The 16,970-nt window shown below is 41.0% G+C and overlaps 1 protein-coding gene across 1 annotated transcript in view; it reads left to right on the top strand.

Annotated features, from left to right (window-relative positions):
* Positions 1-16,970, top strand: part of TUBGCP3 (tubulin gamma complex component 3) — a 96,582-nt gene that overhangs the window by 57,624 nt on the left and 21,988 nt on the right. The window contains exons 14-17 of the mRNA XM_032151344.2: positions 3,689-3,878; positions 6,157-6,292; positions 7,135-7,203; positions 9,626-9,761. Coding sequence (XP_032007235.1) covers positions 3,689-3,878; positions 6,157-6,292; positions 7,135-7,203; positions 9,626-9,761 — 531 coding nt within the window. The remainder of the gene's footprint in view (positions 1-3,688; positions 3,879-6,156; positions 6,293-7,134; positions 7,204-9,625; positions 9,762-16,970) is intronic.

The following is a 16,970-nucleotide window of genomic DNA, read 5'->3' as shown; positions in this document are numbered from 1 at the left end:
TTGATGGTGATGATGGTGGTAATGATGATGGTGATGTGATGATAGTAATGACAATGATAATTGTGATGGATGGTGATAGTAATGATATGATGATGGTGATAGTGGTGATGATAGTGGAGGTGATGGTGATGATGATGTGCTGATGTTACAGATTACTTAAAAGTATTTTTTGTACCATAGGATTTATAGATTATTGGAATTACTCTCTGAAACACCTTAATACGTAGTATTATGTATGTGTGTGTATATATATATATAGTACTGTGTAAATTTTTAATTTCCTTTTTATACAGTTATACAGTAAGTGTTGGGATAGGTATAGCTATTTTGTCCTTCTTAATAATTTGTTACTTTTTAAAATGATAAAGTGGCAGTGTGCCAAAATAAGAAATAACAGAAAAAATATTGCTAATGGTAGCCCATTCTTCGGGATGCAAAGGCTTTGTTTGGAGAAGAGCCAGGACTTATTGCACTTACTGTGTTTATTGCATTCAGAATGCCGCGTGAGCGTTCAGCCTGTGGGAAGTGCTCAGGCTTTCCCTCGTTCTCTTCCTTTTCCCCATTTGCTGCCTGCCCCACTCTCAGTAATTTCATGATGTTTTGTGTATGGCTAACTTATGTTTATAGCTCTCCAGTTTTGGCTGTATTTGCTATTTATATTGTCATGGTTCATTCAAAAGGTTTACTTTGCGTAGGACACTGTGGTAGCTACAGGAAAGAGACGATGACTTCACCGTGACCGTTCCTTTCATGAGCTTATTAGTCTGGTCTTGGAGAGGAGATGCGTAGTAAAATAACCAGTAGTCAGTAATAAAGGTGAAAGTGATCAGGGCCGTGAGATGTGCAGGTGAAGCGCTTTGGGTATTTTCAGGCAAGGCTCAACAGGAAGGCTTTGGAAAGAGGCAGGAATTGCACTGGCCGTGGAGGAGGAGGAGAATTTGGTTGTGGGTTATCGTGCAGCCCAGGACAAAGGAATAACGTGCATGAAAGTGCAGATGGGAAATAGGACGAATTGGACTTATCTGAAGATTGTAGTGAAAATAAAAAGTTATTATTTAATAATGTGACACACTAAAGAGAGACAGACTAGGACCTCATGTAGGAAGTAGGATAGGTTATTGGGTGTGGTTTTAGCTACGGGTGTTACTGGAATGACAGATGTTCTCTTAACAGGACTTGGCTCTCTGGACAGGAGGGCTGGGGATCAGGAAGAGTCAGTGATGGCACTAGAACTCTGAGCTCGTGAGGCCAAGTCGGAAGGGCAGCAGGGAATTTCGGGAGAGCATAGCACTGAGAGAGGAGTGTCATTTAGGGCAATTTGGTTTTCAGTAGCTGAGAGGACTTCCTAGTGGAAGCTTCCAGCATGTATTGGAAATGTTATACTGAAACTGGTTAAAAGTCAGGGCCGAATATAGAGATTTTGGAAGCACTTATCTCACCATGGTAACTCAGGACAAGGCAGGATGGTGTAGCAAGAGCTCCCGTGTGGTCCAGGGCAGATACCCTTTCTAGGCGTGTGAGAGCCATGACCCCTCTCACCCTAAAGCATTCAGACCTAATTTTACATGTATTTTTTTTTGCGGGGGTGCATAGACCCCAGATGAGTTCCTGGAATAGAGATAGATGTGATCCAATACAGATTTTGGGGAAATGCTTCTACACTGAAGAGGTGGAAGGAAGAAGAATTGGGAGAGCAGTTGTGTTCGAGTTGTGACCTTTCATAGTTCCTAGAGAAGGCGGCACACACATGGGCTGTGCCTGGGACAGGGCGTCCCCATGCGCCTGCTGTGCGGGAGGCTCTCCATGAAGGTTGCTGCTGCTTGTGTGAGCGCCGCGTCTGCTGTGCTGCCGGCGGCCCCCATACCCACCGCCCCACATCTGCAGATTCAATCAACTGAGGATCAAAAACACTTAAAAAAAAATGCAGCCACTAAAAAAATACAAAAAAACCAAGACAGTTTAACAGCTATTTGCATAGCATGTACATTGCGCTAGATAGTATAAGTAATTTAGAGATGATTTACTGTATGTGGGAAGATGTGTGTAGGTTAGGTGCAAATATTGCTCCGTTTTATAGAAGAGACTTGAGCATCAGGGGATTTTGGTGTCTGTGGGGGTTGTGGGATTGGTCCCCTGCAGATGCTGAGGGTGATGGGGCGCTGCTGCTGCTGACGCTGCTGCTTCTCTGTGACGACTCCTGCTGTCCCCGTCTTCCTGTACATGGCTGCCAGGGTCTGTGGAGAGCAGTTTCTGCTGTTGAGTATTTATAGTGTAACTGGAAGATAGAAGATACAAATCCTGAAAGAATCCTAATAATGGTCAAAAAACAGGAGAACATGTCAAATTCATCTTTATCTGTGAAAAGGTTATGAAGATTTAAAAGTATGAATAAAGAATAAATAGTGAGAATTTAAAAACTGGAGCACGAGAGATGCCTCAACTCTGAAGGAGCAAAGAGAGTTCCAAAGAGGCTCCGGTTTCTGTGTCTTCATAGGCTGCTTTGGGCTAAGACTGATTCAAACCTTCTCTTTGGAATGAAAATTTTTAATGACTCAAACAAGGGTATAATGAAAACATTTCTAGAGAAAATCTTTATATCATTAAAACTACGTAGATCAACGGAAATAGAACCCCATGCCCTTAAAGCAGGACTGTGGTGAGCTCATCAAGGGGTTCCGTGGTGTCATGATTCCAGGCAGACCTCACTCATCCTCAGATAACTAATTTCTTCACTGGGAGCATCTTAGTTTTTTGCTGCCAGTGTGTAATTGGAATAATAGCAACACTAAAATAGGCCTGTCTTAACTGCTTTCTTATTCTGAAGGACAAACAAATCGTAAGAGTCTTGTGGTATATTTAAACTGGGTAACTCAGATAGCGGAAAGAGACTTAAACTCTGAATCAGAAGATCTTGCCTTTCTTGTCCTTGCTTAGTCTTTAGCTAGCGTTTTGCCTTCTCTCAGTCTGAGGTTGTTCCTTCCACTGGGGTTATTGTCTAGCTTAAGTATTATTGTGGGTTTAATGAAATGAAATATTCATATAAGTTTTAAAAATGGTTTTGTGCTTTGTAGATGTAAATCAGCCCTGTAAGAAGCTCTGTTATGTGTATAGTCTCCACCTGCGATTTCTTCTCAATAGAAAGCTATGGAAATGCTTTCTTCCTCTATGTTACTGCTTAGAGCCAGGCGTCTTTATTGGTGACAATCTGGTTTTGTCCCCTAGACGTCTCCAGCAATCTCCGTAGAGTTCACTCTATGGTGCATGATAATACTACTCAACTTTTGCGAGTTGTACAATTCACAAAGCTTATTTGCATGTGCTGTTTTGGTCTTAAGACTAATTTATGGAAACATCTTATGGGTATGGAAGGGTGACTCAGCACTGACTTGACCAGTGTGTTTTGGTGAGATTTACGGTTAGTTACAGTGTATTAAGGGATTTGGAAATCATGAACACACACATGTAGGTGTCTGCTGTGAACCCAGCTGGCAGAATTGTTTTCATCTGTGTGGTCTTAGGGCTCTGGTCTCATTTGTGGAATGTCCAGCTGCCTGTGCCTGGGGTCAGTCTGTTACTGATACCACAGACAATGGTTGGCCCTGAGTCTGGATGTGTGTGCCTTCATTTTCTCCTCTGTGGACATACAAATTACATATGCGTGTGTGCTCTTCCTTGTTGTTCTTTACAGCTGCAGACCTATTCACAGACTTAGAAAATGCATTTCAGGGGAAGATTGATGCTGCTTATTTTGAGACCAGCAAATACCTGCTGGATGTTCTCAATAAAAAGTACAGCTTGCTGGACCACATGCAGGCAATGAGGCGGTACCTGCTTCTTGGTCAAGGAGACTTTATAAGGCACTTAATGGACTTGCTAAAGTAAGGCACTATTTTGATTTCTGTAAATAAGTAATATATTTGACATGATAAGGGATCTTGTGTTTAAAAGAATACATTATACTAAAAGAAAATGAGTTAAATTCTTCGAGCTTTTTAAAATAAAATCTGAAAAGAATGTAAAACTTTCAAAAGGTGAAGCCCCTTTATTTTTCTCTGGTTATCAGCAGAGCATCATTGTCATGTTCTGTGCTTTATTCATAAGAGAAACTGGCATTTCTTTCCAAAACTGTGGGGCCTACAGTCTTCACGTATGAGGAGTTGGTCTAATCGCAATTAACTTTAGCTTGAGTTTGAAGTAAAGCTGAAAAATAAAATATATATTTTAAAGTTGAATTTTACTTTTATATTTGTAGTTAATGTTCACATCAGAACAAAACTATGACCCTTTTCATTTTGCTCCCTGACATTTCTCCTGGCATCTCCCTTCCAGAGTTAAATGTATGTCCTTCTCCACCAGTTCTGGACCAGAGCCTGCTGTGCTCCTGGGTCTAGAGACAGTGCAGACCCCGGCCCAGGCAGCGTGAGCCTGGGCATGAGCATCCCAGGGGTCCCCAGCCTGGGCCTGGAGATTTTCACCCAAGTGTTTAGAAGAATGAAACTTCTTTTTTGGTGTTCCTTTTAGGACACTTAAAGTAAGATAAATGTTCCCTTTAAGACACAAAATAGTAACTTAGCTGTGAACCCTGCCAGTGCTCCGCAAGCAATTGTTTTAGGCCTCAGGTCCTCAAGTTTCAGTGTATCACAGACTAGAAAGCTTGCTGCAGTAGCTTGTGGGCCCACTTCAGAGAATGAGATTCTCAGGTGTGGGGTGGAGGATTTGCATTTCCAGCCAGTTAGCTGCTGGTGATGCTGCATTTGTGGGGGCTACACATTGAGAACCACTGTTTGAGACATGCAAGCTCTTACATCCTACGTTCTAGCCAGAAGCCAGTCTCCTGTGTGAAAACTCATGTGGCTTTTTGAGGCATACACAGCCATAGCTGGCTTGTGACACTCTCATGCCTTAGTCATAGCTGATGCCTGCTAACAGGTTTGTAAGAAAAGAAGGCTCACTAGTACAGTAAATGCTGGTCGTGATGAGGTCAACACCTGTTTGAAGTATGAGTGGTGATGAGCTTTTAAAGGGGAAATGTTCTCTAATGCTGTGGGAGCAATGGGGTGTGTATGTGGGTCAGTTGGTGCAGATGGAGATGAGGAGCCAAAGTGAGGTTTGGAGGACCCTGATGGTGTCATAGGTCACATCATAGAGCCGCCTGAATGCATTTGCCTTGTGCCCAATCTTAATGTTGAAAGTATCACGTGCTTGCTATAAAATGAAAAATTCATTTCTCCTCAATGTCATATTTTAAGTTCCTAGTTTTTAGGTTTATTTGACGTTGTGTGTCTTTTTCACCTTGTCTCTGCCCTGTGTTTTGCAGAGCTTACACGTCTACCTGAGTTGATTAGTGATCTTAACTTGGTCACCCCCTGATTAGAGATTAGAGACGTGTTAGCTTTATATTTATAAAAGCAGATATCAGTAACCCTCAAGACATGCTTGCTGAAAGTGTAGTGGTTCTTGGCCCTTTAGAATCATGACATCCATGTACCTAATTGCTTTGATTTGATGGAGACCTCTCCTCTTCCCATTGGGTCTAAAAGGAAATTATATCAGCTCATGCTACTCATAGGCCAGCCTGAAGTTTGAAAACTTTGTTAACATGTATAGCACATTTAAGTACTTTCAATTTAAGCTGAATCAAAATCTTTTTTTTTTTTTTTGAGATGGAGTCTCGCTCTGTCTGTCACCCAGCGCGATCTTGGCTCACTGCAACCTCTGCTTCCTGGGGTCAAGCGATTCTCCTGCCTCAGCCTCCAAAGTAGCTGGGATTACAGGTGCCCGCCACCATGCTGGGCTAATTTTTGTATTTTTAGTAGAGATAGGATTTCACTATGTTGGCCAGGCTAGTCTCAAACTCCTGACCTCAGGTGATCCGCCCACCTTGGCCTCCCAAAGTGCTGGGATTACAGGCTTGAGCAAATGTTCCTGGCCAAAATCAGTATTTTTGAGATTTTAAAGAAATGTAACTCCACAATAATTAGTAAGCCCTGTTTGCAGTTAATGCTCTGAAGCTTTTGTTGCCACATTGTTGTATTGGTCCCATTTGTCTTTTGAGTTTTTATAATTTGAACTCTTACTTTTAATAGTTTATACGTTTTTTAAAGTTCATTAAGAATTGAAGTAATATTTTCTTTAATTTTTAAAAAATTTGTTAAGACCAGAACTTGTCCGTCCAGCTACGACTTTGTATCAGCATAACTTGACTGGAATTCTAGAAACCGCTGTCAGAGCCACCAACGCACAGTTTGACAGTCCTGAGATCCTGCGAAGGCTGGACGTGCGGCTGCTGGAGGTACTGTGGCTCTGCGTGTTGGGAACGCCGCCCCGGCACCGAGGACCCACTGGGCTGGGTTGTTCTAGCGAGTGTTTTCCATGTTATTTCAGGCACAGCTAGCCGTTATTTTTCTGGAAACTGGGCAGCCTGAGTAGGAACTCCACTCTGTCGTTTGTTACTGCCTGGTCAGCACATCTCCTCCCTCTACACCATCTGGGTTTCCGTTTGTCCATCTTGCAGCGGGGAGCCTTGCGGGGCTGCTAGGCTTAAGTTGGAGAAAACGCATGACACCCTTGCCCTGTGCTGGGTAGCACATCACAGATGCTTAGAAAATGGTGCTTTCTTTTCATAGTAAATCCAACAGGAGCACAAGACATGGTGTACGATGGTATTTATCAGAAAATTGATGTTTTTAGTTTCAGTTTGGTAGGACATGACTTTTCTTAAGGGTATGGGTATCATGAACATAAACCCACTATTTATTTAGTTGTGATGAAAGATCATTAGCAGAATGGTTGGTTTTCTTCAAATATTGCAAGAGTCATCTTGGAATAGAAAGATTTGGAACATATTTAGAGGCAGTGGGTTTTTGTTGTAGGCAAATGGTGATGAATTTTAAACACATATTCACAATATTCATTCAGAAACACACCATTCATTGCCAGATGTTTGCAGAGCACCTACTGTGTGCTCATTATTGCCTAATTGGTGAGGTTGTAGAAGTTAACAAGAAGATGCACTCAGAACTGCTGAGCAGTTTTTAACAATTGGGCATTATTTTACTGCTTTTTCTTTGCATTAACAAGTTCTTCAGCAATAAGCTTAAGGTCTTGCAGTTATGTGTTTGTTTCTGTTGTTAGGTCTCTCCAGGTGACACTGGATGGGATGTCTTCAGCCTCGATTATCATGTTGACGGACCAATTGCAACTGTAAGATTATCCTGCATCATTTTATAGTATTTACAACTATTAAGATTGTTAAACATTTTGTTTGAAATTGGCTTTCTTCTCTGGGGACTTCTAATTCAAGTGATCACTCGATATCTAAGATATACTCACTGAATGAATACTTAAGCCAAAATTGTGTGTGTGTTTTAAATGATTATTGAGTACAGAAATGCTCTATTATTTTAAAAATTCTTAAAAATATCATTTGTTCTATCATAGGTTTCAGCAACTCCTTAATAAATGGACTGTTGATTTTGTACCATTATTCTTATACTGTGGCAACTAGTTTAGGATAATTTGAAAGTTTAGGATAAAGTGTATTTTAGGGTAATCATATTTTTACTACTTAGATAAAATTTGGTATTTAGTATTCATTTAAACCAATGAGGAAGAAGCTGTACTTTGTTCATAGTGCTTTTACCTACATAACAGTTACCACATTATAAAAGGCTGACCAGGAAAGCTGTCTTTTTACATGTCTGCAATTAAAATGCCTCTTTTTAGTGCTCATTTTTAAAGTAATCAGACTTGAATAAATTTCCTTGACCAAGATACCCCTCTAAACTTACTTCAATCATTTTTATATCTGAAATACTGAAGAAGGACAGTGCATTTCTTTGAGGTATTGGGAAAAGTATATTGTTGAGAAGGAATATAGTTGGGCTCTAAAATTTCTATGTAGTGGTTCTGATAGAGCCTGCTTCGTGCTGTTTTCCTGCCTCTCAGGGTGCATATCACACTGCTGAAATAATTGCATCAGGGCACACTCACCCTCTTTCCTCTTGGGGGTAAGAAACCTGCCACTGGTAAGTGTGTCTCTCCTGTCTACAGTGAGATGGGAACTGCTGGTGCAATTTCCTTTTTACACATAAATTCCTTGTGTGTAACCTTTATTGATCAAAGCTACTATATTTTAAGTGTATAACTTCTCTAAAATTTAATTTCTCATCATATTCAAATTAGCTTTTTCTCTTTTGACTTATATCCTAAACAATTTAAAATAGTTACAATGCAAAAAGCAGTGTGATATTTTAACAAATTATTTATTTATTTAATTTATTTTTGACACAGAGTCTTACTCTGTCACCAAGGCTGGGAGTGCAGTGGCACAGTCTTGGCTCACTGCAACCTTCACCTCTTGGATTCAAGCGATTCTCCTGCCTCACCCTCCCAAGTAGCTGGGATTACAGGCATGAGCCACCATGTCTGGCTAATTTTTGTATTTTTAGTAGAGATGGGGTTTCACCATATTGGCCAGGCTGGTCTCAAACTCCTGACCTCAGGTGATCCACCTGCCTCCCTCCCAAAGTACTGAGATTATAGGCATGAGCTACCATACCCGGCCTTAACAAATTATTTAAATTAGCAACTTTCATATCTCCTGCCTTGTTAATTTGCATACATTATGTATTATTTTCATAGCATAAAAGATACGACAGTACAGAAAATTGCATTGATTACTTCACAAAGTCTGAGTGCCTTGACAAATAGGTAAACTGAACATTGCCTAGATAAGAGATAATTATTTTGTAGTATTACAGATCTCATTAAGAGTGTCAAAGTTGTCATGCCATGTGCATAAACAATTGCTCATGCAATATTCTTAAATGTTTAGGTATGTAAAGCTCTACTTTAGTAGAAGGACTCAAGGAGAAGAGTTTATATCATAGATTTATTTAAAAAACGCAAATCTATCACTCGAGGCTAGGAGTTCGAGACCAGCCTGGCTAACGTGGCAAAAACACATCTCTCCTAAAAAATACAAAAATTAGCTGGGCATGGTGGCACACACCTGTAATTCTGGCTACTTGGGAGACTGAGGCATGAGAATCGCTTGAACCCAGGAGGCAGAGGTTGCAGTGAGCCGAGCTCTCACCACTGCACTCCAGCCTGGGTGACGGAGTGAGACTCTTATCTCAAAAAAAAAAAAAAACAAAAAAACCCAAAATAAAAGTAAATGGGTGAAAATAACCTGAAGGATTCTTTTGAGACTGGAGATTCTTCTAGTCCTACCTTCCATGAGATTCACCACCCTTAGGAGCTACTGTTACAGAAGAAAGTGCAACCCTGCCTCACGGATCCCTCAGGCGGGTTGCGGGGAGTTGCAGTGAAGAGTCTACATTTTAGACTAGGTTTAGACTAGTCTAAAATGGATTGAAAATCCTGATAAACTGCAAGCTGTGTAACATTAGGCCTCTGTTTCCCCATCTGTACAATTGGCATAAAAATGCCTGCCTTCTGTTACTGTGAGTTTGCTTACATGCTGCCTAGCATATAGTAATCAGTGTGGTTGTTATATTATGATAGTTCGATAAAATGTACCTTTTTAAAAAAAGATTGAGACCTGTACTGAGAGGATTCTTATGTGGGAATACTATAAACTCGTCTTCTGCTGTTATCCCAGGTGTTTACTCGAGAATGTATGAGCCACTACCTACGAGTATTTAACTTCCTCTGGAGGGCAAAGCGGATGGAATACATCCTCACCGACATACGGAAGGGACACATGTGCAATGCAAAGCTCCTGAGAAACATGCCAGGTGAGCCCCCAGCACGGTCACGGGTCTGCACACACTCCCAGCAGCCTCCAGCCCCCACTGGGTGTGGTTTCCAGCAACTCCGCGGAAGTTAAGGTAGACTCACGGTGACAGCTATATATTTTTTTCAGATGGCGAACTTTCTTTTAAAATCACATTTATTTTTTATTCTAATGTTCATATATATACTTTTAAAAAATTGCCTATTTTTAAGGAAAGCAGTTTAATAAATCACTGACTCATTTAGAATTCACACAGTGTTTTAACTAAATTGTTTTTGAGAATTTCTTTAATGTTTTGTCCATAAACCAGAACATGGGAATATAATATTTAAAACAATCTAAAACTATAGTAAAAATTCTTAGTTATCAGATTGTCAAGATTATTTTAATGTTATAAACATTGAATGACTTAAATTACAAGTAATTTTGAAGTCTTTATATAAAATTGATTTGGTCAGAACCTTTGAGAAAGTATTTCAGTACATATGTCTCTAAAGAAGAACTAAATGGTATATGCCTTTAATCCTTTGGTGAAAAGTAATTATTAAGAATAAAAAGAGAGCAGTTGTTTGGAGAAAGCAGTTCATGATCTCTGCTTCTTTACCAGCTCACAGGCTGATCCCTGAGCAGCTACCAGAGATCCAGAATAGAGACCCCCGCCGAAGGCTGTGGGGCAGGGAGTTGCCTGTCTGAGCCAACAATGACTTGTAGAATTGTCGGTTTTTATTGGGTGTTGATACTTGACTATAGTGGGAAATGAATGGTAGGAATCCTCTGAATTAGCTGAGAGGGAAGCGAAGGGGAGATTTTCTTTTAAAGGCAGTGATGGCTGCGGGCAGGGTGCCCTTCTTGTGAATGTGCTGCCACTGGAGGGGAGGCGGGAGGAGGGCCGTGCTGAGAGGACTGCATGCAGCCTGGGGCTCTGCGGGTTTCCTTTCTCCACGGTTTCACACTGTCCTTCTCGCCACTGTTGCGGATTCCCTTGCTCACAGTTGCTTTAGTTGGATGTGTACTTACTGCCTGGACTTTTCCTTCCCCCTGCGTTCTTGTGAATACCACCAAGTAGATCGGCTCCTGGCTGCCCCCTTCACGAGGCAGGATCTTTCTTATAGTGGATTGAGACCAGTTCAAGGCCAAACGGATGCTGTCATTGTCACATGTCAAAATAAGCCTCAGTGAAGGCCGAGCTCCATATCAACTTGAAATATGGGCTGGTTGCGATACAGTTTTCTGATCTGATTATCAGTTTAGCAACGTCTGTGTCAGTTTGCTCTTCTCTTATTGTATTGAATATCAATAATGAGTTTTGTTTTCTAGTTGGAGATAACTAATAAATTTTTTGATCAGTTTTCTATGTATGGGAAAATGCATATTTTATTATTTATAAAATTTATTTATATCGCTAGGATCCTGCTTCACAGAGTTTGACTCCAGCTGCTTCTGCTGATCCTTCCCCCTCGCTATTGAAACTTTTTCTGAACCATTTTTAATAGCACGATATTACCTCATGTACATGTGATTTCATCATTTCTCTTTGGACGTGTAGTTGTTTTTTCTCCAATTTTTTGCTGATATAAATAATGCCATGCATGTTTTTATAAATATGCCTCTGAATATTTCTTGAGAGTAGATAGAAGTGGAACTGCTTGCTTAACAGTTTCAATTTTAGTTTGACTTTTTATTTACTAAGTATTCATATTCTCACTCTATTGATATTATCAGATCACTTTTTGGGAAATATGTACCAATTTAGTTCACATCTCAGTAAGCCCAGATCGTATTGTTGAAAGTTGTCTGTATCACTGTTTTTGCTAACATTGGCTATTAATTCAAATAAATTGTCAATTCATAGGTGAAAATGGAAGTTCATTTCAACTTTCATGCTTCTTAAATGTTATGCTTTTAAAATGATTGATGAGGGTGAACACTTTTATTTTCATTTTTAAGATGGGGTCCCCTTTTGTTGCCCAGGCTAGCCTGAAATTCCTGGGCTCAAGTGATCCTCCCACCTTGGCCTTCCAGAGTGCTGGGATTACAGGCATAAGCCACCACGCCTGGCCTCTTTTTTTCTTTGTTTTGCTGTATTATATCGTATTCCCTTTATCTACAGGGGATATATTCTAAGACCCTCCTGCCCACCCCATGGATACTGAAACCTCAGATAGTATCAAACCTTACGTATACTGCTTTTCCCCATATGTACATACCTATGGTAAAGTTTAACTTATAGGTTAGGCACAGTAAGTGATTAACAGCAATAACTAATGACAAAATAGAATTATTTTAACATCATACTATTACGAACGTTATGTGGGTGTTATGTCTCTCTCAAAAGATCTCACTGTACTGTGCTCACCTTTTTTTCTCGTGATCTGTTGACCTGATAACTGAGAAAGCTACTGAGTGACTAACGGTGGGGTTGGATACGCCATGAATTTGCTGGACAAAGGGTTGATTAACTTCCTGGCTAGGATGGAGCAGGATGGTGTGAGATTTCATCACTACTCAGAACGGTGCTCAATTGAAAACTTATGAATTGTTTATTTCTGGGATTTTCCATGTACTATTTCTGGACTGCCGTTGACAGCAGGTGACAAACAGCATAAAGAGAAACTGTATGGGGGACTACCATATTTCCTTTTTCAGGAATTGTTTTACCTGTGTTTCTGTTGGGGTATCAGTGTTCTTACCTTTAATAAAGAAGTATTTTAAAGTAGTTCATGGCCAAGCAGCTTCATGAGCAGAAATCAGCTAGCTGATTTTGCTAATCCAGCCCATTAGAAATGTCCTGCTAATGATAAATCTGAAGCAGAGTACAGACAGACCCTGTAGAGAGCTCCCATCAACAGCTGCCACGAGGCCTTGTATGGGCGTGGTGTGCAGAGGACAGCTTAGTCTTACTTAAAGTATCAACGGTATCATCCTATTATTTTAGCAATATTCATCAAAGTAGTAACTTGCTCCGTGGTGTGCAGTAAGTAGTTACATGTGACAGTGCTTTGCTGGGGGCAAGAGTTTTTGATCATGATCTACCAAGAAGATCGCACCCATTCGTCATGTCAGATTGTCTGCTTTTCATGGCTTTACCAATCCTGGATGGTAGCAGCTTTTTATGTATTTGCCAGTCAGCTGGAAAAAACACAGTGGCTAATACTAAAATGGTTTGTTAGATTCAATTAATCTAAAAAATATTTCTACTACTGGAAACTAAATTCATGTTTCAGATAACATTTCACAAAATGAAATAGACCAATACAGGTAACTGAGCCTGTGTTCTTTCTCAGCCTTTGTGTGGGGTGGGGAGGGAATGAATGGAGGCTTTTTCTTTCTCCCTCAGCTTCCCTCCCTTTCCCCTTTCAAAACAGTGACATTGAAATAATTTGCTTTTGGTCTTTATTAGAAATAAAATCGATCTCTTATGTCCTTGAGGGAAAACAAGGATGTGTTCATCTTTCATGAAGAATCAAGATGAAATTTACGTAGTCAGGTTCTAATAGAAGTCTGATTCAGAAATAACACTTTCTTAGTTTTCCTCTGGTTTTTAAGACATTAACTTACTCATCTGAGACAAAAATTAATGTTTAGACAGTGAGTTTTTAGAGAGCTCTTAAGAGAATGTTAATTCTCTGAAATGGTCCCTGAAGTTCTCAGGGAACAGTGGTTAGTGGAGATTTACGTTTATGTTTTTTTTGAGATGGAGTCTCTCTCTGTCACCCAGGCTGGAGTGCAGTGGTGTGATTTTGGCTCACTGCAACCTCCATTTCCCAGATTCAAGCTACTCTCCTGCCTCAATCTCCTGAGTAGCTGGAATTACAGGTGCCCGCCACGACGCCTGGGTAATTTTTTGTAGTTTTAGTAGAGATGGGGTTTTACCATGTTGGCCAGGCTGGTCTCAAGCTCCTGGCCTAAAGTGATCTGCCCACTTTGGCCTCCCCCAGTGCTGGGATTACAGGCATGAGCCACTGTGCCTGGGCTTTTTTTTTTTTTTTTTTTTTTTGGCTTTTTTTTTTTTTTTTTTGAGACAGAGTCTTGCTCTGTCACCCAGGCTGGAGTACAGTGGTGTGATCTCAGCTTACTGCAACCTCCGCCTCCCAGGATCAAGCGATTCTCATTCCTCAGCCTCCTGAGTAGCTGGGATTACAGGCGTGTGCACCAGGCCCAGCTAATTTTTTGTATTAATATTTGTAGTAGAGATGGGATTTCACTATGTTGGCCAGGCTGGCCTCGAACTCCTGGCCTCAAGTGATCCGCCCACCTTGGCCTCCCAAAGTATTGGGGTTTGTGGGCGTGAGCTACTGTGCTCAGCCACTGTTTAAGATAATGGAACTCCACTAGCTTAAAATGAGATGTAAATAATACTACATTTTAAAATTAGAGCTTGTACACTAGACACTAAATTATTTCTTGTCTAAAATGTAATGATAATAAGTTACAGGTTTTCCTTTATCTTTTCTAATCCCACTGAATGAAATGTGCTCTCGAGAAAAGTAGCGTCTAAATGAATAGCTTCCTTGTGTAGGTATTGAAGAGCAGTGTCTGGCCATGGAAATAGCTTGGTGGGGCCACATCTAAACTAGCAGGTCCCTTATAATTAGAAAACTTTCAAGTAGAAGGCACTTTGGAGATACCACAGTCAAACCTCCCTAGTGTATAGTGGAGAGCAGCCTGAGACCCAGAATCTGAAAAGGTTGGATTGGCCCAAATTTGGTTTTGGCCCAATATATTGAAAAATAAGGTAAATCAAGGTTTAATAGCTCATACTACATTTTTTTTTTTTTGGTTTTCCTTTTAACCATATTTTATCACGTCTAAGATACGCATTGTTTTCATGTTCTCAGTGTGTCTTAAAGTCTATTGAGCTGCAGGCTCCTGTTGCCTGCAGCTGCGTAAACCTGGCCCCAGCTCCTCTTGGTTCCTGGAGCTGGGCTCTGTGCTCCGACAGCACAGCCTTTAGTACTGGCCACAGCTGCGGTTCATTGCCTTCAAAAAGATTACACCCTGGCTTCACCCTGGCTCTGTTTTGAAATGAAAAGTTACTGTGTTTGCAGAAAGGTGTAGAAATAGCAGTGGAGCATAAACTTGAAATCCATGAAGCACATAATTATTATTGAGAGAAGAACCAAAATGCCACTTTTCCATGTAAAGCAGCACCACAGATTTTATCTTACCAGGAAAGGCAGGTGCCCACGGGCCAGCAGTGCCCTGTGAGGGGCCCATCTGAGCAGTGGGTTCAGAGGGTGTTTCCCGCACAGGACTGTGGTCAGGGTGTCTGTCAGTGTGATTGGCAACTGTTTTACTTTCTTGATGATTCATATAGTAACGATTCATCTTACAAATGACAGTGTCTTAGACTCAGTGAATGATAAAGGATGAATTGAAGTTTTTCTCTTTAAAAATTTCTTTGTGTATCTATCTGTGTTTTGTATCCTTAATGTGTATCAACCGTCCAGTGTGGCCTCGGCCCTGCAGCAGGTGTGCTTGCTGTATTCATTGTATGTTTCACTCAGGATCCAAAAGATCCTTAACAAAAGTCTTTTGGATCCTTAGTGAAACATACAAATACAGATATAAAAAGTTCTCTGTGCCTGGCCCCAACTGATAGAAACTTGAAGCTGAGTCGTTGGTGCTAGAGCTACATTGCCCGGGGGGTCCCCACCCCACCACCTGTCTCTGAGGCTGTGTGGCCTCAGCTGATTTCTTGATCTTCTGCCTCAGTTTTCTCATCTGGGGGATGAGGTGGCGATGACACTTACTTCCTAGTGTTGTCAGGATTAAGTCTGAGTGAAAGTACTTGGAACAGCACCTGCCTGTGGTGAGTGCCCGCCAAGTTCACTGTTGCCGTGATTACCTGCCTGGGAGAGCAGGAATGCAGATGATGTAAGGATGAGATCCTTAAAGGTGGTTAGAGACTTTGAAAACAATCCTAGTTCTTAACAAATGTTGTTTGGATCCTTAGTCTTGAGAAAAATAAATCAGATTTAAAGTGACTTTGATAAGGTTGCTTTTAAATACAGTAGCATCACTATAAATATGGGTTGAGGAGGTGATTTTGAAATTGTGGACAAATTGTTTTAAGGTCTTTTCTAAAAAAACAAATATAATGTTTAGCAGTACTCGATGCTATCTGTAGGGGCATCTCCGCATGTGAGGGGGTTCTGGTGGAAGGTGCCTGAACAAGTCCTTAAGAGCCGGTGTTTGAGTCAATCTTGAAGTTCTTTCGACAGCCTTTAGGGGTCAGCGGAGAATTACAGAAGAGCCTGGTGCTTAGCTGCTGCCCAAGCGGGAGGAGATAGTGGCCGCCCAGTTTTGTGTATCGGCCGTCCAGTGTGGCGTCGGCCCTGCAGGAGATGTGCATCCTGTATTCACTGGACCTTTTGCCAATGTTGCTTTGCTTTTGGGATTCTTATATAGTTACTTGTGGGTCAGCCATAAAAACACATTTAAAACATGTGCCTAAAATATATTTTCAGAGTGCTGGGTAAAGAGATCCTAGGCATGTTGGCAGGTGTAAGTGGAATTTTTTAGGAACTAAAGGACTAGTTGTGCCTTGTGAGTTGAGTTCATAGCCATCACAGCCTTAGAGCAGTTAGAAGTTCAGAAATACTATTGCCTGTGGTGTTTAATTTCTCATTTGGGAAAGAAAAATAATTGTGATATTGTAGGGATTTCAGACTTCTGTCATGTGGATGGTTTTACGAGGTTTCTTTTCAGTAGCAGCGTCCTCACAGCAGCAACCATATGTCTCTCACTGTTAAGGAGCTTTGTCTCAAAAGAAGACCATTGAAGATGCTGTCCTCCGTACTCATTGTAGACACAATAAGAGATGATTTTTCTAGAAGGAAAGCTGTATTCGCTGGTAGTACTTTAAGACTGTAAAAGGCAAGAACACCTGTATTCACATTGTTGCTAAATTGGCCTTTCTTATAGAAACCTTTTGAAAGGTGTGAGTTTGAGTACTCGAGATCTGGAGGAATGCAGACTGCCTGCTCTGACGTCGAGTGTCCAAATCACGCATTCTTTCAGGAAATCATCATTGAGGGCCCACTTAGTGCTCCCTGTTGCTGGTTCCCAGTGACGAGGTGACCAACCAGCTCCCTGTGGCCAAGCAGCTCATGGCCTATTAGGGCAGAACAGACGTTTACACAGGAACTTACAGTCAATCGATACGGGAAAAACGAAGTGGCATGGGAATGTTTAAATGAGGCATCTG

The sequence above is a fragment of the Hylobates moloch genome, unplaced genomic scaffold (assembly GCF_009828535.3).
Source record: "Hylobates moloch isolate HMO894 unplaced genomic scaffold, HMol_V3 SCAFFOLD_4, whole genome shotgun sequence".
NCBI lineage: Eukaryota > Metazoa > Chordata > Mammalia > Primates > Hylobatidae > Hylobates > Hylobates moloch.
Note: the sequence above shows the minus strand (reverse complement) of the source record. Positions and strands in the feature narration are given on the sequence as shown.